Raw genomic sequence first — 22,473 nt, 5'->3', positions numbered from 1 at the left:
CCTCTACCTAAATTTATATTTGACTTCGATAAAGTAGCTCAATACTCATTGAAAGATTCATTGTAATAGGCATATAATTATTATGGTGTCTCTTGATCCAGAAGAACAATTTAACTGAATGCAATCAAACTTATTTTCCTCCATCCGCTCCCCTCAAAAAAACTTGTTCTAATTAAATATAAAGTAATGGATAAGTGAGAATGATTACACAGTTTTTCCAAGGTTTGATGTTGGTTCTTGCTGAGAACAGACTTGTCAGCTGTTGGTGTTGAGCTATTGCATTCCATACAGCAGCTCCACTCCAATCTGAGACACAAATGTATGAATCATACCACTCTCTATAGTGTCCTTATTACCATTTATTTTAAAATATCTGAAGGGGTGGTCTTATTGTTTAAGAAGGAACTGCAGATGCTGGAAAATCGAAGGTAGACAAAAGCGCTGGAGGAACTCAGCTGGTGCAGCAGCATCTATGGAGCGAAGGAAATAGTCAACGTTTCGGACCGAAACCCTTCTTCAGACTGATTGTTTAAATGGTCTTGGTATATATTGAATGTAATACATTCCAAGAGACAAATCAAGAGTGTTTGATTGGCATATGTCCCAAAATGGAACAATGAAATTCTTACTTGCAGCAGCACAGCAGACCATTAATGAACAAGACTTAATTTGTTGGACTTCAATTTCACTTATCCAAAGATATCTATTCTGAAACTTATTACAAGCATCCCCAATGATGAAGATCCAAAAATATATGAGCATGAGCCAGGTGCTGATTCCAATGCTGAGTAAGATGCAGATTGCCAAGATAGCAATTATGGTGTCATGATTAACTTCATCAGATGTGGCTGCCTGCACTCTATAATTCACTTCATGCTGGTAGCCATTGCTTTAACCATAGTCTCTGGAAATTCCGCTCTAAACACCTCTACCTCACTCTCTTTTTAAGATGTTCCTCAAAATGTTTGCTTAAAATATTTGAACATTTCCTCTGATGTCTTATGTCATTTGCTATCGGGTTAATCATCCTGTAGAAGCCCACTGGGATGTTTCACCATGATAAAGGGTCCAATATTAAGTCAAGGTGCAGGGAAAGTGAATTGGGTTTATAAGGGGGGAGGAATTTCAATTTCAATAACTGGAGTGTAATCTAACCATACAACTCCAGTAAATGGAATCATTAATTGCCCGAGCTCTATAAAAAGCGATCAATTAACTGTAGTGGCCATCAACCTGGTAGCAATGTTGAGAATTATCCCAAAGGAGCAGGACATGATTCAGTCTCCAACCTTGCTGGTTTGTTTGGTTTAACATCAGCAATTCCCAAGATAGTTTTACTTAATGGGCCACCAGCTGGGTGTTTAGCAGATACCTTGAACATGTTGAAAGCTAACTTTGGAAATAAAAGCTTAACCAAACAATTCAACATCAAACCAGGCAGCAATAAATCTACGAGGGAATTCTGTACACACTTCTTCATCTCGCAAGTTGAGGGCAACCTTCCGAATCAGAGAGGGGAAGAGCAGAAAACTTTGGTGAACATGAGTCAAGTAGTAAGGCTGAGAGGAAATATTGCAACAGAATAAATTGGGGGAAAAAACCAGAGCAGTGCGAGAATTCAAGATCTGTTGGTCTGTGATTTTAGATGTCTGAAAGGAAGGAGAAAAGGGTCTTTAGTTGAAACAAAAGACACAAAGTGCTGAAGTAACTACAGGTCAGATAGTTCCTTGGAAAACATGGATAGGTGACCTTTTGCGTTGGGAGCATTCTGCAGACTGTAGGGGATGGGGGAGGAAAGCATGGAGGGGCAGTGCAAAGCTTGGAGGGTAATAGGTGACCACAGGCGAGTGGGATTTGGTTGAAACATAGTTTTGAGGTAAAAGTGAGTAGGTAAGATGGTGTTGGTTGAGGTAGCAACTAGGGGACTATAATTGCCTCCTTCAATTTTGGCCTCTGCACATTTTCAATTTCTTACTTTGCCGGAGATGCGATTGTTTTCCGGGTCGTATCTCCGGTCGCTCTGCAGCCTAACATCGTGGAACTGGAGGCCTCGCTCGTGACTGACTTTGAGCCCCACCACGGGGCATGGATTTACCACCGGAGCCGATTCCTTGCCTGGGATCGACACTCCAACCGCGGCCTGCGGACTTTAACATCAATGAGCTTGCAGTCTTGGGGAGAGACCAAGTCGGGAGCTCCAAAGTCGCAGCTTTAGACTAGCCCCGACCCGGGGTCTGATCGGCGACGCGGGGAGCTGACATCCACCCCCGATGCAGCAGCTGATCGCCCCGACGCGGAGGGCCTGCCACTGGCTACGGGAGTCAAGATCGTACCGTCAATGGAAGGCTCGAAGCCCCCGACCACGGGAGAACAATGAAGGGAAGAGATTACATTTTTTTTTTGCCTTCCATCACCTTGAGGAATGTGGAGGAGTCACTGTGGTGGATGTTTGTGTTAAAATGTATTTTGTGTGGTCTGTTGCTTTTTATTAGTATGACTGTGGCAAAACAAATTCCTCGTTTGTTGCAAAACATACTTGGCTAATAAAGTATGGTTATGGTTATGATTATGAAATCACTCTTGCATTTGGAATAATTGAGGCAAATGGCATGGATATATTCAAAAGGAGGTCGATGAAGTACAGAAGGGAGATACAAGGAGCTGCAGATGCTGGTTTACAACAGCAGACACAAAGTGCTGGAGTAACTCAGCAGGCCAGGCAGCATCTCTGGAGAATATGGATAGGTGATGTTTTGGGTTGGGGCCCTTCAGACTGAATATAGTGTACGGGTGGGGTGGGGAAGAAAGCTGGAAGAGAGGAGAGGCAGAACAAAACACGACAGGTACCAGGTTGATAAAGACAGGGGCAGGGGAGTTTTGATAGGAAGATGATGGAATAAGCCAGAGATGAAAGCACAGTAGGTTTGAGACAAAATAATTGAACAATTCCAAATGGTGAAGGTGGAGGAAAGAATGTAGCTGGAAGGGGAGGGGTGCAAGGAAAAATGAATGTGTGTACAAGGGAATAAAGTATAGAAGGATTTGTTGATAGAGTGAGCAGAAGGGAAATGAGAGGGGATTCATATAGAGCATGAACACCAGCAGACCTGATAGAATCAAGGAAGAACACAAAATGGTTATAAATTTGTTCTGTGCTATAGATAGCTTGTGCCCTCCCTGAAATCTTTCCTTCCCCTCACAACCAGTATCTTTAAGTCATGTTTGACATCTCCAGATCATTACCAGTTGATATTTCCCATCTCTCTCCAATTTATGTAACCGTTGAAAATTGTCCTACACTCTGAGACTTGGTTCTTCAATTCGGTTTCTTCACATAACATAAGGAAACACAATTTAAACTGTTACATCGAACTTACACAATGACCAAACATTCAGATGCTTAAAAATAGTTTAAAATTCATACGGTTTGCATGGAATATTTTAAACCACGCAATGGGTAATTCTACTTCCAATAACCGAGGATGGACACAAAATGCTGGAGTAACTCAGCAGGACAGGCAGCATCTGTGGAGAGAAGGAATGGGTGACGTTTTGGGTCGAGACCCTTCTTCAGACTAGTCAGGGGCAAGGGAAACAAGAGATATAGACAGTGATGTAGAGAGATATACAGTAGAACAAATGAATGAAAGATATGCCAAAAAGTAATGATGATAAAGGAAACAGGCCATTGTTAGCTGTTTGCTAGGTCAGTGTAGGAATGGGAAGGGGAATTAAAGTTATTGGCAACCGGGAGATCAGGTAGATCCAGGCGGACTGAGTGAAGGTGTTCAGCGAAACAATTGCCCAGTCTATGTTTGGTCTCGCCGATGTATAAGAGTCCACATCTTGAACAACGGATACAGTAGATGAGGTTGGAGGAGGCGCAAATGAACCTCTGCCTAACCTGAAAGGACTATCGGGGTCCCTGGACAGAGTCGAGGGAGGAGGTATAGGGGGGACAGGTGTTGCATCTCTCTACAGAAGGCGGAAAAGGGTGGAGATATCCCGTTGGAGGTGGCGAAAATGTGTGACGGATGATGGGGTGAAAGGTAAGGGCTCGGGGGACTCTGTCCCTGGTGCGACTAAGGGGAGGGGGAGCAAGGGCGGAGCTGCGGGGTTCCGAGGAGACACGTGTGAGGGCCTCATCTATGATGGAATTGGGGAACCCTCGTTCCCATAGGAGTGAGGACATCTCGGATGTCCTGGAATGAAACGCCTCATCTTGGGCGCAGATGCGGCGTAGACTGAGGAATTGGGAGTAGGGGATAAAGTCTTTGCAGGGAGCAGGGTGAGAAGAAGTGTAGTCGAGATAGTTGTGGGAGTCAGTGGGTTTTTAATAGACACCAGTTGGAAGTCTATCTCCCGTGATGGAGATGGGGAGATCAAGAAAGGGGAGGGTAGTGTCAGAGATGGTCCAAGTGAAATAACTAATAACCGAGGGACTTGCTAAAATGTGCAGAATGCTCTTCCTAGGTGGGACTAGTGTCTAAATGTACAGATTCTGCACAGAATAAGGAAGCAGGAATACTGGTGATAATTGTGCCTTAATCAGCTTGGATCCCCCTCCCCATCCATTCATGAAAACAACCCTTCAATAAATAATCATAGCTGAATGCGCTCAGCTGTTGAACAGACGACTGAAGTATTTTTAAGATTTATTTTTCTTGGGTGTGAAGGTAACTGAGTGTTTCCCACAATGTAAGGAAAGTCATGACCCAGAAAGAGATATCTTTGACATATAGTTCACGAAGAATTTGGAATTAGTATTTGATCTTTGAATGCATTAATACGTTGTCATATGTGTAACCTGCTCTTGGATATCTACATTGGATACAGTACAGCGGTAAGTAACAACAGAGAGAATTCATAGAGCTTAATAACATAATTAAATATCATTATGCTGTAACTATAATTTGTAATTGAAAACATAAGTGGTTTTGCATAGTCTTTACTGAAGTAATGTCTTAACGATTCTGAGACAAGATAGCCGAAATGCATTCATGCAAAAGTAGTTCTGGATTGTGTTTGTTTAATTCAGCGGTGAAGTTTCTGTTCTTGTGTGGTCAGCTGATTTGCCAGTAGGTGGCAGTCTCCATGGGTCTTGCAACAAGACAGTCTTTGCAACATTGGTCTAGAAAATTAGACTTTTTCACACTTCTACACAAATCTTTAAAATAAAATCCTTCTCCCCATTTTTCATAAATGCTATACTAAACTTTCTGAAATAACCTCCAAAATAAAGCAAACTGTGCATTACATATCCAACTAATTTGTTCCTTGTTTTTCATCTGCTTTATTTGAAGTATTCTGATTATTTCTCCTCTCTTGACTCCCCCTCGCACTATGTCCACCGTTATTTACCCATGCTTTCATATTGCTGAAGTTGGAGCTAATTGAACGAATGCTCACCCTATCCTGTTACTGCGGAGACAGTAAGAAATGTAGAGCTCCTCAGATTATCCTTGCTATCATTTAAAACCTCACATTCTTACTTACCTTGTCTGTGAAGCTGATGCTCTAACATCATAAGAACACATTAGAAGGTTTACCCTAATTAATATCCCTCATGAAATCATAAATGTTTTATTCTTTAATTGCATTTAGGAGACATTAGGATATACAGCACAGGAACTGTCATAGCCCTTGAGCCTGTACGTCAATCAGTGAAATCACAACTGATCAGTGACATACTGTAAAAGATGAGGAAAAATCCATGCTCTCTGCTTTTGATGTGTTCAGTTTCAGTGATGCCCTGCACTGGAGACATGGACTCTTCTTCATTTCCCATGAAAACATTGCAGGTGATCCTGAATAAAACAATCTAGCATTGTGCCCAACCTCAAAATACCTCTCTCCTTTGACTATCATGTAGCTTTAAGATTACACTGATTGATTTACCAGATCAAAAGTTAATGCACACCAAATTTCTTCTCTTTTGTTTAATGTGAATGTACTGCCTCGGGATTCTCCCAAAACAATTTCTCATATCCTAGTCGATCAGAGATTTGCAGTCGGTGCTAATCCATTCCAGCGAGGTGGTGGACAAACCGTGTGCTGGATAGAACTTAAACAACCTAGGTCAAATATTCTAGCACAGAAGGACTTAAGTCTCACCTAAATGTTGTGACTGCTCTGAGGTAGGAAAGACCAAGTATGTCAGCAAAATTACTGCTGGCAATGACCACACTTATAGCAGATTGAGTGGGCCATGCATGGATTATGAACAAAATACAGATAAAATGGCATAACATTTTGATCAGCCAATGATTTGTAATTGTAGTGAAAGGAACCGCAGATGCTGGTTTTTACCGAAGATAGACGCAAAGTGCTGGAGTAACTCAGTATTTGTTCTGGGCTTTTCTTACCTCCAGTTCCCTCCCCTCTGCTTTCAGTCTGAAGAAAGGTCCCGACCCAAAACGTCACTCATCCTTTTTCTCCAGAGATGCTGCCTGACCTGCTGAGTTACTCCAGCACTTTGTGTCTATCATCGATGTGTAATTGTGGATTGGGCTTAGTTTATGTGAGGTTCAATGTGAAAGCCATAACCCAAACTATAGCTTAATTGAACATGTTCAAATTTGTTCCAGATAATGGGAGCATAAATCCCATTTACCCTTTACTTCATATCTGTTCATTCTTGCATAGGCACTAATACTGATAAAAAACCCAGCAGTTTCCAGATTTAGTTTTATATCCTCTGAGGTTGCAATTTTGAAATGTTTTCTTGGGATAGTCACGAAGATTATCTGCACTACTCCACAGTTCTAACTCTTTGGAATCCCTGGTAGTCTAGATATATGAAAAGCATTTTAAGAGAAATTGCAGTGAAAGGTCAACATCTTCAGTATAGGGACATCACCAAATTTGAAATAGTTAGGTTAGTTATAAAAATATGCTACTTCAAGGAGGAAGAGCCAACCAACAGAGAAACAGAATTCCACAGTGTTAATCCCCTGGGAAAGAATGAGTTGGAGCAGGAAATGATGTAATCAGTCCTGTTTCAGCTGACTGACGATTCAAGGTTTCAAAAATAAATTAGTTGAAGCAATCTGAGCCTGGGTCTGCTATTTTTTTTTCCAATCAGTTATTAAAACAACACCCTGTACAAATGTGCATTTGTACAGCATCTTTAATATAGCCAAACATGCACAGTGATTCACCAGAATTGTTATCGTATTAGACAATAAGACATAGAAATCAGAGACAGATAACTAATAGTTTGGCAATCGGGTGGTTTTAAGGATTGCCTTGAAGGGAAATGTGAGGTAAAGAAGCAGAGAGATATAGAGAGGGCATCCCACTACTTAGGAAAGCTAAAGGCTGCAGATGTAGGGAATCTGAAATAAAAGATAAAGTGCTGGAAATTCTCTGGTAATCAGGTAACGTCTGCAGAGAGACAAATTTAATCTAGTGTACTTCACTCAGTGCTCAAGATATGGTCTTGTCGACATTGGAGAAACCAAATACAGTTTGGGTGACAATTAGACTGCTTTGCAGAACACATGTGTTTACTCTGCAAGGTCCTGGACTTTCCAGTTGCCTGGCACCTGAGTAGCATGTCCATGCTACTCCAACTCTGATCTCTCTACTTCTACTCTAGTATCTTGTACTGTCCCAAAAACACTCAATGTAAGTTCAAAACCAAGATTTACCTTCTAACTAAGCACATGATCTCAGGACTCAATACAGAATCTAACAATTTCAGCTAAGTGGGTTTTCGAGAGCGTGTCTGATCTGACCACTTCCCTCTCCAACTCATTCTTTCCCAAGGGATCAAAATTGTGGAACACCACTACCTGAAATGTTGATGATCTATCAGCAGCATCTCTGCATAGACATTACTTGACCTGCTGAACGCTTCCAGCACTTCCTTTTATTCCTGATTTCCAGCAGCTGTAGTGTTTCATATCCTAAGATTCCTGAGGGTTTTTTTTCCCATCTGTCCTCATCCATCTCCTAGCTATGTCTTCTCCAGTCAGATCAGCTGTGATTACAAGCTTTCATAACTCTCTCTCTTAGTGGCATCAATACCATTTCTCTTGGTCTCCATTCTACTACAGACATTTCCTAATTTGCTCCACCGCACATCTCTCCCTCTTTTCTGCTACTCAAAATGTTTGATTTCTAACCTTTTATTCTAGATCTTGGAACACTGATATTTGAAGGCATCACCTTTGATGGTGCACTGTTTAAAGACAGGAATGCACAAGAAGTTGGAACTGAGAGGGTGTAGAGTTATGAAAGCTTGTTGGGCTGGAGGCAGCAGCAGATGTAGAGGTGGATGGTGGAAGGATTTGATGGGGAGTTTTATTTCAGTTTGTGAGTGATCACATTTTTCACTGTGCATGTTTGGCTATATTAAAGACGCTGTACAAATGCGCATTTGTACAGGGTGTTGTTTTAATAACTGATTGGGAAAAAAAATAGCAGACCCAGGCTCAGATCTCTCCAGCCTGCTCTGTTACTTAAGTTGGGATGCAATCTTTACCTCAACTATTAACGCAACCCATGTTTGCCAGAGGTAGCCTGTTGCCCATTCATTCTTTAAATGTTGTTTGAGAGTCTCTGGCCTACTTGATACCAATTCCCATATCAGTGAAAATGTATCATATTTTGAAAACCATTTTAGGCTTTCTGTTGCCGACTAATCTACTGATAATTACCCTGCAATAGTCATCCACATGACCTGTGACATTATCAAATTTGTGCTTGGGGGTAATTACTATAATTAATTTTCTTTAAGCTTATTTTCCTAATAATGGAAGAGTGGGGCTTTACCCAGTAATCTCATGGAATGAGTTTGTTCAGATTGATGTAGCTATTTGATAATTAGAATATTTGTTTTTATTCATAACAAGACTTTTGAATGAACATGCATTTGATTATTGAATTTACTAATGACCCTGCCTCTGCAAATGCTCACTTCATTGTCCTCTCTAAGATCAACTGGATGTTGCATAACACAGATTTGTTTAGCCTGTAGTTGAGCATGTTTTATACTTTATCCACACCAATACTACTTACTTCCAATTCTCTGTCATTGTCCGCTTCTGTTTTACCTCGTTCACCCCCAATGGAATTGTGATCCAGATTCTATTCTTCCAATGCCTCTTTCAGCTCAAATTCCATCTTACATAATTTTCATGTATAAAATGCCATATAAAGACAGCAGTCCTTTTCTGATGTAGACAAAAGTGCTGGAGAAACACAGCAGGTGCAGCAGCAGCAGCATCTATGGAGCGAAGGAAATAGGCACCGTTTCGGGCCGAAACCCTTCTTCAGACTTTTCTGACTCATTTTCCTTTTGAGTCCTTTTCTGACTCATTTTCATGGGATCTCTGCCCTGCTCATCAACCGCCCAAGGCGATAGATTAGGAATCCATCTTCAATTTGTAATGTCTTTTCTTGCCTCATTCTGTCTGTGATTTCCGCAGACTACGTTTCTTCCTATATTCTTAGCCATTGACTCTGGCTAACATTGTATTCTCTTGAATACTGATTATGTTTTAGTTTAGTTTATTGTCACGTGTACAGAGATACAGTGAAAAGCTTTTTTATTGCTTGCTATGATGTGAGAGGGGAGAAGAACGCCTCTGGCAGCCATGGTAGCACAGTGGTAGAGTTGCTGCCTTACAGGGCTTGCAGCGCCGGAGACCCAGGTTCGATCCGGACTACGGGTGCTGTCGGTACGGAGTTTGTACGTTCTCCTCATGACCGCGTGGGTTTTCTCCGAGATCTTCGGTTCCCTCCCACGCTCCAAAGACATACAGGTATGTAGATTTGGTATAAGTGTAAATTGTCCCTAATGTGTGGCGGATAGTGTTAATGTGCGGGGATCCTTGGTCGGTGTAGGCCGAAGGGCCTATTTCCGCGCTGTATCTCTATATGAAAACTACACTAAAAGTAGGAATGTCCGGCATCGTGAAGTATAAATGGAGTCAATGGAGGGAGGGCTGAGAGCCATTCATTACTCTTCACTACAGCTCTGCCCAAAATCTTTGATGGTATTATTTCTTTTTCACCTTCAAAAGATTAATAAAAACGTTCCTAACCTTCCTAAACATGCTTCCAGCAGTCACCACTGCTCCTACTGTTGCTTTGCCTCTATTTGTCCTATGAATTATTAGGGACATTGTGTATTTGTTAAATGTGCTCTGTATGTCAAGTAGGAGCCTACATTTTTTATTTGTAATTTCTACTCCATTTCAATTACATTGCAAGTCCCAGGTTTGCTTCAGAGGCCAGTGGGTCGCATCACCTGCAGAAAGGTGTTAGAAAAGTCTACCTTGAAATAGGAAGCAGTTTAATTCATTAAATTTAGAAATGCAGCATGGAAACAGACCCTTCGGTCCACATCAACCATTGATCACATGATCCCATTTTTCTCATCTACACCTTACACACATGCAGGGCAATTTATAGACGCCCTTTAACCTACAAAGTTTGATGAGGGAGAAAAGCAGAGGACCCAAGGGAAACCCACGTGGTCACGAGGAGAATGGCAGACTCTACACAGACAACACTCGAGGTCAGGATCAAACCTGGGTCTCTGTGGTGAGAGGCAGCAGCTGTACCACTGTATTAGCCATCTTCTGGTTGATGTCCTTTCTATTAATTTATTGTTTGTGCTTATCAGAGACTTTTGCAATATTAATTGAGAAGCATGCAATTAATACAAGGTGTCATGCATCCATTTGCTTAAAGCTAATTGAACAAGAATGTAGAATACTGTATGTATCTAACTTTCTACGGTCTGCTCTATCTTGCCAATCAACTAAGCTGACAATATAACTAAGCCGTTATTTTTAAATATGCCACGGAAGAGAGGCAGAATGATTGAACAATTAATGGAAACTAAAATTAATCCATATATACTGTATAATATATAAATCTAACAGAAGGCGCTTATTTCTTTGAACGAGTACATTTGTCACTTCAGAGCTATTTATATGTTCTTACTTGTTGCTAAATGTATCCTTTTAAAGGAGGGAGATGTGTCACATATGCTTCCCCTCACAATACTGTTGGACAGGGCAAATTAATAGTGAGTCCCAGCTGCTAGACTGCGGCTCCAGTGAAAGCACAGACAATACCAACAGGTATGATTCTGGATCATATATCAGTGGCCTTTGTTGCTTCTGACAATGATGCCCAGGCTGCGTGCTGGAGTGGGCAAATTGCTCTGTGGATCCTGAGAGTTATAGAAATGTTGAGGTTGGGGATGAGTAAAGGGTAAGTGGAAGGCTGGGTAGAAATGATCATTTCTTTCACTGGTGCAGACAATAAAGAACCTCGTATGAAAAATCTGTTGAATTTTAATTACATTATTATTTGACACAGAGAACACATCATTTCACCCAATTGATTGAAGTCGGTGCTTCTGCTGCATGCACGCCTTCTGTGCTTCATACAACCTATTTCTTTCATCCTTTTGGGTTTACCAACTTCTCCTTAAAGGCATCAGTGCTATTCACCTTTACTATTCCTTGTGGTGCTCTCTTCTCCTATGTCATGAAAAGTTCAGCAGGGTCTCAGATGAACATTCAGCTGAGAAGGAGGAAGTCAATTCAGGCAGGGTACTTTCTAGTATTTACTTGGGGGATGAATTGAGTTGCATACATTGCCCGTGGGTAGTTTGAAGAATTCTGTTTTTTTTCCATTAAATCTTTATTAGTAATGCTGTGGACATTTAAAAAAAAAAAAAAAAAAAAAAAAAAAAAAAAAAAACTATTGTATGTAGCAGAGTCGGTGTGTAAATCAGCCTTTTACTTTCCAGAGAAATGCCTTGCTTTATCTTTCCTGATAGCTAAAATTTATTGTACTGCGAAGTTGCAGGTGGATTTGCACCCAGCACAACACGAGGAGATGGGTGGGGAGGGGTTGGGGGGTGGTTAGTGATGCTGGGGGTGTAAGGAGCAGAATGACATGCTTCTAAGAACTCTGTGGACAAAAATTCAGTTATAAAAGTGTGTTCAGAACCAGTTTTGTAAGAGCACTTACTGGATTTATTTTTATAGCGACAATATTAGAGGAACTTTAAAAAAATGACAGGCTTCTTATCATTTGGAATATGCTAGAATGCCAAGGGAACTATCAGATTATCCAATAAACTCAAACCGTACCATCACGAGGATAAATAAGTTTCTTAATTTAACCCAAAATATGGCCAATATACAACGTCCATTATTAGTTTGACAATAGAAACAGGATAATAATGTTTACAGAGGTATCTCACATGCAGAAAATATTCCCAATTAGGCTCACTGCTTTTACAGTACTCCTTCTTTAATTGTTCATTTTTAAGGATCTGAGGCCAGTGTTTATTGCCCATCCATAATTGCCCTTGAGAAGGCAGACAAACTGCTTTTGCGATGAAGGTAGTCCCGCATTGCTGATGGATGTTCTGGGACGTGGATCAAACGAGGATGAAGACCAGCGATATATTTCTATATTAGAGTAGTATATGAATTGGAGGAGAACGGCAGGCAGATGTGCTCCCATGCTCTTGCATCCTTTGTATTTCTTGGTGGTACAGGTTGCAGGTTTGGGAAGGGCTGTCAGAGTAGACGTGCTGGTGTTACATACTGTTACAGACTGCAACCTCTGTGATGGAGGGAATTAATGTTTAGGGTGGTTGATGGGGTGCCAATCTTACATTTGAACAAGATGTAATTAACAATAGGATCAAGATGAAGAGGAAAATCAGCTTTGGTCTCCACAGTAAATTGCATCCTGTGTATGTATAAGGATATAGCTGAGTTATAGCCTCAGGATTTGCCTGTAACGACACTCTTGTGGCTGCTCACTGTTTCAATCATGACAGAAAGAACGGACACTCGGATATGATAGCAAAGGAGGACAATTGGCAATAGAGGCTGCACCTTGAGGAGAGGAGGTAAGATGAACCAGCTGCCAAAGAGAATGGACCAGAGAATTGTACAAATTGTAGAATACATCAAACAATGAACCAGAAATTGACAAAAAGGGAAAACAGAACTTGAGAGAATAAGAGACAAAGGACCTAGTGTCCTTGAGACTCTTGAAAGGCGCCCATAAATAAAATGTATTATTATTATTATTATTATAGTATCGAAAGATGATCATCAAATGCCCCTTTGCAGGAATTAGAACGGGGAATTGGGAATTGACATAGATATTAAATAAATTATTTTGCATGAGCCTTAACAATGGAGGATATAGATCCCATTTGGAAAATAGTGTGGAACGGAGAACCTGGAGAGAATCAGCTCATCGGAAAAATTAATTAATACCACTGAAGAAAGTAATGGGACTATAAAGCTGACAATGCCCATGGATTGAACGGAGGGTGGGGGGGGGGGGGGGGGGGGGGGGGGGGGGCGTACTATTCTATGTCTTATGTTTTCAAAGAGATGGTTACAGAAATGGTGGATGTCTCTGGTTGATTTCCATCCAATGGAATTCCCCATATTTTGGAATGGTCCCTCTGAATAAAAGGGCAGCAAATATTGTAACACGAATATTCCAGAATGGAATGACTGCGACACAGATCTTGGTTGGAGAAATGATGGAATTATGTTTTAATAGACATAATCACGAGGCGTGAAGAGTTTGTGTGGATTTATGAAAGGGGAATGGCCGTTTGTGTTGCGTGTGGGAAACAGACTAGAGATGGGCTGGGGGTGGGGGGAGGAAATGGACATAGTATTTTTTCAATCTTGAGCAATATTTTTGAAAATTGCTGCTTGAGGTCAATATTTAATATTAAGCCTTGTGCTTCAGGGTAATAGATTAGCATTGATTGAGATCAAGTTAAACAACAGAAAATAGAGTAGTAATAATTGAGTAACTGACATAACTAGAGAAAAACTGTAAATTGCATTTCATGGGCCTCCACTGATTACAGTTATATCAATAACTTGAGGGGCTCAAATGAAAAGTATCTGTTTGCTAAGTCACTCAGATTGGTGGGAAGGTCAGCTGTGAGGAAGGTATAAAAATGTGGTAGAGAGACAGACAGATTTTATAAAGACGCAGGAACGTAGCAGATGGAGTAGAATGTGGAGAAATGTGGTTTTCTAACTTGCTAGGAAAGATAGAAATAGATGTGAGTATTGAGGGATATGTACACAAATCTCAGAAATGACTCGCATGGAAGGGAGAGGAGGTGAGTGGTTGTAGGGGATAAACACACCGGCCGGCCAATGATCAAAACCACCTCAGGCCCATGTGAGCTTCCCTGCAAACAAAACCCATGACTGATATGATGAGTTTGATCTCTCCACTCAATTTTTTATCTGGAATAGTAACTGCAAGCTTGTGGATAGGATATTAATATATCACACTGGAATCTTGTGTGGACTTTTGTGTTCCCATCCTAAAAAGGATATATTTGTTTTCTAAATGGTACAACAAAGGTTCATTTGGTGTTTGTCACAGTGGAGGATGGTAGGGTGGGCGAAGGGGGAGTGGGTGGAAGGAATTTTACTGTATTGAGCGTGAGTAGATTGGGTCCATGTTCTTTAGATGTAGAAGAATGAGAGGTGATTTCTCGCAACATATAAAATTAAAATGCTTCACAAGGTAGATGCCTGGAGGATATTCCCTCTACCTAAAATGCCAAAAATTTGCAGTTATTTGTAGAAAAAAGAAATAGGATGCGGTAATATCCTTGAACTCAAAGGGTGACAAAAGTGTGAAAGGCAAGTCAACTCAGGATGGAGGTTGGTAGATTCTTAAAAATAAAGGGGTTTAAGCATCTGGAAATTATATGAAAAGGTGGATTTGAGGTTTTAATTGTAAATGTTAGTTTCTATTTCTTCCATTATACAGAATTTAAAAAAAACTAAGGATCTGTTAACACATCTACTGTGATGTTTTTCTGCCAGAGAAGTTATTTTCATTTTTTGCACCTGGTCTCGAGCAGCATAAAACTCTCCTTATTCTGCCTCAAAATTGCTTCAGTATAGCATATTATAACTTTGTTCTAGACTAGGGCGGCATGGTGGCGCAGCAATAGAGTCACTCCCTTATAGCGCCAGAGAACCCTGGTTCGATCCTGACTACGGGTGCTGTCTGTACGGAGTTTGTGCATAAAATTGAAACACACTTGTTTTACTGAGAAAACATGAATCAAACTGAATTTAAGACAGTGATTTCATCTGCTAAATAGGACTGAATTTGAACCTGGATTCGGAGTGAAAGGTCCACAACCTCAGGGGCTAGTCCTATACCTAACTAATCCTATACCCAACTAGTCCTATACCTAACTATTTCAGGACTAGTCCTATACCTAACTAATTGCTAGTACTTTTCCTTCAACTAAAATTCCACAGTATTTTTATGAAATAAGTTTCTTTCTTTTCTACATAAGGACAAAATGAACCAAATATGGTTCATTGGCTCTCGCCTTCTTACAGAAAATAGTAAATTAAACTATTTGTAAATATCCTGAAAATGCCATTAGTATAATGAGGATTAAAGTGTTTCTGCAGTTCAATCTTGCGATGTATTCCAAAGCCAGTATGCTTCATAGCCCCTCCTCTTTTCCTGAAGGCACTCATTCGCTCATTGCTGTTCCACAGGGACTGGATGCTATCAACTACTTTGCCCAAGGTTTTGTGACCACAAATGATCTTGGACTGTTGAACCATGGGAAGCATCGCAGCGAATTCATTCACTATCCATACTTTCAGGATTGATTATTTGACGGGCAAATGTGCAGAACTCGTCCGGTTTTCCTCTTTGTCACAGAAAGGTTAAGAAAAGCTGCATGCACCTTTGAGATTACCGGCCAGATCAGCCAACTGATCTGGAAAATCTTTTTTTGGTCACTCAACTCATAACCAGCAGAGCCACATTCCAAAGACTTTGATCCTTAAAACCCAATAGAAGCATCTTTGGAAATAAGAAAGATCCATGTGATTATAGGCAAAAGTTATTGTTTTATTATCTTGGCGCATATTTTAATTGTGAATTCTGGAAAGTAGTATTTTTGCATTTAGATCTCGGTGAATGTATTTTCCAATGAACACAGGACTTATATTTATTACATGCACAGCATTCAATGGCGAGCGAAGATCAGGAGATAAAGTATTGCGAATATGAACCAAAAGCAGCTATTTAGTAATGAATTTGTGTTTTGTTTCTGGCACCAAGCACTTAAGTTGAAAAATGGCATCACTGCGGCCAACAGTGGTAGCATGCAGTATTTATTCAGGATGTTATCAATTATAATTTATTTCTCCGTAGGAAAGGAGGAACTGCTACTAAAATATTACTTGGAAATTAGTCCCGTTTTAACAGATGGTCTTGTTTCTTTGACCTCTTAATATCCTTATAATGATGTCATTTACCATTCTATGCTCACCGAAGTCAGCCACCACTGGGTCTGTTATGGAAGGCCGGGCTGGGAGAATGTGATTGCTCAAAGCAGCATGTTTACTGGTTACGTTTTTGTAAATATGCCCAGCAGGAATTACTCTAGTGCATGTACAGTTTCTGCTCAGTCGAAAGTACGACAGGAAATGGCCCTCTTGTGGATTGGGCAGTGATAGGAATGTTACAAATTAGAGAGATCCATTGTCCTGCATGTGAGTTAACTTCAAATCAGCTGGTCAAACTGTCTGTGAATTCTAGAGAACACAGCACAGGGAGAACGATCATTCAGAATGGACAAAGTGACCGGACTTCTCACCCTTGCCAAATACCATCTATTTATTTCCTTTCTCATTGCTCCTTTCCTGACAATGAATGTCTCGAGGCAAGTCCGTCATGTTGAAAATCACCTCATGTCCTTGCCCAATGTTACATGTCCACACATGCATTGGTCGATTAATAGAAATCAGTGCGGTTTTCCCTCACACAAGACAGGGACATTGTGACTAATTGTAGCATTTGTAGCACAGATGATGTAAGGATTCTTAGTACAAGTTATCTCACTGGTACCTATACTGCATGATCATAATGACATGTGCCCTTCTACCTTTCAAGAGGTTGATGGCTAGTATTTTGGAACTATTCTATAGATACGTGCTTTCTTTAGTGCATCATTCTGAGAGCTGTCATTATTTGCACCCAAGATTATCCAGCCACAGAAAGTCTTCAGCATCACATTCCACAATGAAACCGAGGAAACTGAAGAGAGAGGGGAGAGGTGGGCACAGGGGGTTGGCAGGAACAGAATATTCAATCAATTCATAATCGATAATTGATAATTGATGAGGCCCGTGACAAGAATAGGCTGGAGTGATTAGCAACGGTTGGAAAAAAAATTAAGTCTGTGGAAGCAGCATTCCCTCTTAATAATGGGGGGAAATGTGGTCATCGGGTGATTGGTGATCTTGGCGCTGCTGTACTTGGCGCAGGTGTGGCCCGTCCCTCACTCCTGTGCCTCGGTGATCATCCAGGTTGTCTTCCCGTTCATCTGGGGTTCAAAGATGGACCAGGTTATACAGGTCACAATGCCAGGGACAGGTAAAACTGTAGAAGGTCGCGACCCAAGTACTTTGGCTTTACACACAGCCTGATGCAGCCACACATGAAGGTGGCCGTCAGGATGAGGGTGTTGGGTACACCTTGTACTTTCCAGTAGGTAGTTCTGGTAGTAATCTGATAGGTGGATCACTCATTTGGGCTGGCTTTGTTGGATCTAGTTGCTGCTTTGGAAGAGACCAGTTAATTCAATATTGGGATCATCTGGCCTATACTTCACTATTTTGAGACTGTCTACAGTTTAAGGGAGAAGTGCAAGGCTCATTTTTTTACACAGAGAGTGTAAGTGCCTGGAACATACTGCCAGATTTGGTGGCAGAAGACATTGGATAGCACATTTAAGAGCCATTTATATAGTCATAAGAACAGGCAGGAAATAGATGGGCTATCGACCATGTGCAGGTAGATGGTAGTTAGACTGGCATCATGTTGGTTATACCTGGTGGGGCAAAGGGCTTGTGCTTATGTTCAATGTTCTATGCTCTGAAGCACAGTATCATATTTTAACTCAAAACCATTTATACTTATTACACTTACAACTGATGGAGTGTGATTGTTCGCTTGGCATCAGCTCTGGTTCATTCCTCTGAATCAGACTGTTGTGAGTTCATATTCATCTTGTGATATTAGAGCACCAAATTCAGATGTTTTCTTTAACATAATCTTTGGGGCAGCTGATAGACCCACTGCCTCACAGTACCAGACCTCGGGTGCTGTCTGTGTGGAATTTGTACATTCTGCCCGTGTCTCCATGGGTTTCCTTCGGGTGCTCTGGTTTCCTCCCTCATCACAAAGACGTGCAGGTTTCTTGGTTAAAAGGCTTCTGTAAATTGGACTTGGTGTTTAGTGAATGCATCAAAAGTGGGATAACATCGTACAAGTGTGAACGGATGTTTGGTGGTCAGTGTGGACTGGGTCAACTGAAAGGCCTGTTTTATTGCTGTATCTTTCAATCAATTCAATCAATCATTCAATGCTCCATTGACATGCAGAGGAAATATAACTGTCAGAGATGCTTTCACATGGATAGAGGTGTTTCTTCACAGCTCAATGAATGCAGATGAGTAGACATGTTTCCTGAATAAAAACAGTGAATGCTCTTCAAAGATATTTCATTAGTTGTGTAGTGCTGTGTGGCATTAGGTTGTGGAAGGTACTTGATAAATGTCGATCTTTCATATTTTTCTTCCAGGTCTGGGCTACAGACTTAGACCTGGCCTACAGTAACCAGCTGGCCATGACACAACTGATGCTCTTCATTTCTCATGGGAATCTGGCCTGTGAAGCCAACACCTTTGAAGTGCCTCCAAAGCTAATAGAGCAAAAAAGGAGACTTCGCAGGCACGAAGTGGCAAAAGAGGTGCAAACGCAAACTGTAAGTGTGCACATTTTACACCAAGCAATCAAATTAGAAATTTGAAGCACCTCAACCATAAAATAATTTCATAACTGTTCCTCTCATTACAATCAGAAATTAATTAGAAGTCATTACAGAGCACTTACATACTTTTGGATGTCAGCGGGGTTAAAAACAGAATATAGTAATTAATTAATGCTTGCGTGAGAAACCACTGCATTGGATACCTTATCAGGAACAAAATTGCCTGAAAGCATTCAGAATTAATACTGAAAAAGCCACGCACCCTAACTGTGGAAAAAAAACATGCAATATCTATAAAGCTAAACATGCAATATCTATAAAGCTAAACATTCATTATATTTGCAATACATTACCATCCACATAAATGCAGCTAAATAATCAACACATAAATAATTCATGATGCAATTCATTATGCATGCGTATGCATACATCATTGTTATAATGAGCACCTCATCAACTGCCAAATGTTAAACAATAGTACTCCATTATTGCAATGATATTCAAGTTTACGGTTGTTAAACTGCTGCTTGTATTATTCTGTCAAACATTAATTTAGTTGCAGTCCCATAGTACACACAACAGATTTTGTAAGTTTCTCCTTTTACAGTTAATGATATGATCAATGAGTGTTATTAAATCTATGAATATTATAAACATGATTAATTTTCAATGAGATGTTTAACACCAAGTAGGAGAAGCACGTTTTCCTAGCTTCCACACTGCCATCTCGATATTAGACTGCTGGCCACTCCGAGCAAGTATATTCAAACAGTAAAGCAACCTTTAATTACAAAAGATGTTTTGACATTAACTGCTTTGGTTCTTCACTTCTTGATCGTCTCAGTGAGGTGGGTCAGTAACAGAATGACATCAAGTTCCATTTCCTTTCTTTACCCTCTATTTTTCTCTCTCACTTTCTGAAACTGGTTGACTTCTCTCAGTCTCGGGCGTGTGGCTGGATTGGCAATAACCCGAGCTGGCTACAGTATGCTTTAGTGGCCATTCTGTTTATACAAGCACAGAAATACAGTATGTCTGTGGACATGTTATTGCGCAGCCCATATCTGTGCTTAGTATACAGAACCTCCCCGGGTAAGAATTCACTGGCTAACACTCTGGCTGGCTTTACCCGTCCCTGCCCAAGAATATTAAGGCCAATCCTACTGCCCACTCTGTGGCCCTGGCTAAGGACAAACTAATTCACGATGGGATGGAGAAGGTTCACGGTTTAACCATACCAGATATTCCCCGGTTACTCTTCATAAGTAGACGTGATTTATAATTCCATCAAATTTAACAAAAGATCCTGAAATGCCATTAGCAATTTGGTATTTCTTACACCAAATCTCCTCTATGTACAGCCTGGTCCTAAATAATTCACCCCCAACTCTCTTTATATGTATTATGTTGCCACAATTTTGAAAATATCATGATTTTATGTTTTTTTTCTCATTATCATTTGTTTTAAATAACTTTTATTACACTTCCCCTTGAATTACTTCTGCATATCATACCAGCACAATCCATAATTAACTTTAAAAAGAAATTTAATATCAAATTTTGAATGTGAAAATAATGGTGTATCCATTTTCTCCCCATGACATCAGCCAGGAGGAACATCCCACAGGTGTGTCATACATTTCCTGTCATTTCCCTTGATGTTCAATTATTAATTTTTATTATTATTAAATTTTTGTAGATATGAATTATAAGTTGGTTCTTCAAAAAAGAGCAATTCTGATGCAGCATAACTGAAAGAAAATTTAAATATTCACCAATGAGCCAGAAATTCTGGGGAGATTGAACTCATGTGAGGCTACAAAATAGATTAACAGTACTTAGGCACAGGAAGCAAGGGAAAGAGCAGATACTGTCATTTGGTTCACCTGCCACTTGTATGATGGGATCTTCCAGCACATATTTCTACAATGGAATTGGACAAACAATACAAATCCTTTACCCAAGTATGATTCAGAAGTTAGGTTAGTTTATTTAACTAGAACAGCCTTATGCCTTTGAGGTTCCCTCTCCCGACTGACTTGCCATGGGGGACAGTATCCTGGGATCAGTTTCCAGAAGATGGGTACCAGTAGGTCTGTCCTCACAGCTCCGCTTTAAAGAACCAATCATGGTAATTCACGCTCCTTGCCCTGACCCTGGACATCAGTGAGACCAAATGCAGACTCCATGTGCGCTGTGCCAAGCACTTGCGCTCTGTCCACAATGGACATTACGAGTTTGTGGTTGCAACACATTATAAATCTTCTTCCCAATCCTGCATCAAACAATCCATCCTTAGCCTCCTCCTTTGCCAGGGTGTTGCCAAACACAGATTAGAGAACGAGCAGTTTATAACCTGATGGCGTGAACATTGAATTCTCCAGTTTCAAGTAATCCACTTCTCCTTTGCCCCTTTCTCTGGCCTTCTAGCCTACCCAAGTTCTCTCATATAAACTGATTATCAACCCCACCTGCCAACCCCTATTAGGCAGTTTATTTTTCTTCCCCCGCGCACTTGTTCATCATCTAAATACTTCACCTGCCCTTATTTGGTTGCATGTTTCACGTTTCTTTCCTGTCAGATTCCGCCATCTGCAGCCCTTTTGTTATCTCCACCTATCTTCTCCGTGCCTCTGTCACCATCTCCAACGTTTCCTCTCCCACTTGACCTGACTCCATGTACCAATCAGCCCTTCCTCACCTAGATCCATCTATCACTTGCCAGCATGCCTCCCCCTCTTTATATTCTGGCTACAGTATTTCCCCTCTACCCTTTCAATGCTGATGAGGTGTCCCGGCCCAAAACGTTGACTGTCCATTTCCATCCCTGCTTGACACGCTGAGTTCCTCCAGCAAATGGGTTGTCGCCCTAGTCTTCCATGAGTTTTACTGAGCTTTGTTTTTAATAAATGTATTAAAAAGGCTTGTGTCATACTTTAATGAAATCATATCAACCAAAATATTTGATCGACAGATGCACTTATCTGAGTTCCTCATTTAAGCTTAATAGGCCACAGTAGGGTTTCAAGATAATATATACATATCTGTACTAGATATTATTTGCCTTTCAGCAACTTCCTTTCGTGAAACGTTACGGAGTGTTAAGCACACAGTTGAAACATGGCAATTTATCCATGGTCCACTACGGTGTACTCTTCAAGATTTTTAAAGCTCACGGGATTGGTTTTGATATTAAGGTATTGAAGTTTTTCTTGTCTCACAAGGTTTGCCACGCTAGTAAGCACTATAGGTGGTCTTCTCTGACATCATTATAACCATGGTTTTATTCTATTAAACAAATCAGTTCGTCGCAAGGTTTTTTTCTAAATTATATAAACAGGTTTATATAGACTCAGAGAATATGTGTTATTATATACATTTGGAAATCCTATTTAGTCATGCCAATTTCTAAAAGCAGCAAATAGCTTACAACATTGAACAGTATAGTACAGGAACAGGCCCTTCGGCCCACAATCTCTGCCAAACATGATGCCAAGTTAAACTAATCGGCCTTTACATGATTTATATGTCTCCATTCTCTGCATATCCATGCACCTATCTAAAAGCTTCTTAAATTTCACTATTTTATCTGTTCCACTACCACCAACGGCAGCATTTTA

General features: G+C 40.6%; 1 protein-coding gene across 3 annotated transcripts in view; it reads left to right on the top strand.

The window, feature by feature from the left end:
- Window positions 1-22,473, top strand: part of iqch (IQ motif containing H) — a 115,217-nt gene that overhangs the window by 78,839 nt on the left and 13,905 nt on the right. For 2 of the 3 annotated variants that reach the window (XM_033050028.1, XM_033050030.1), the window contains 2 exons: window positions 18,665-18,847; window positions 21,925-22,050. In XM_033050028.1, coding sequence (XP_032905919.1) covers window positions 18,665-18,847; window positions 21,925-22,050 — 309 coding nt within the window. The remainder of the gene's footprint in view (window positions 1-18,664; window positions 18,848-21,924; window positions 22,051-22,473) is intronic. The other variant, XM_033050029.1, reaches the window with a different exon arrangement.

Source organism: Amblyraja radiata, chromosome 34, assembly GCF_010909765.2.
Source record: "Amblyraja radiata isolate CabotCenter1 chromosome 34, sAmbRad1.1.pri, whole genome shotgun sequence".
Lineage (NCBI taxonomy): Eukaryota > Metazoa > Chordata > Chondrichthyes > Rajiformes > Rajidae > Amblyraja > Amblyraja radiata.
The sequence above is the reverse complement of the archived record's forward strand: the minus strand, read 5'-3'. Positions and strand labels throughout refer to the sequence as shown.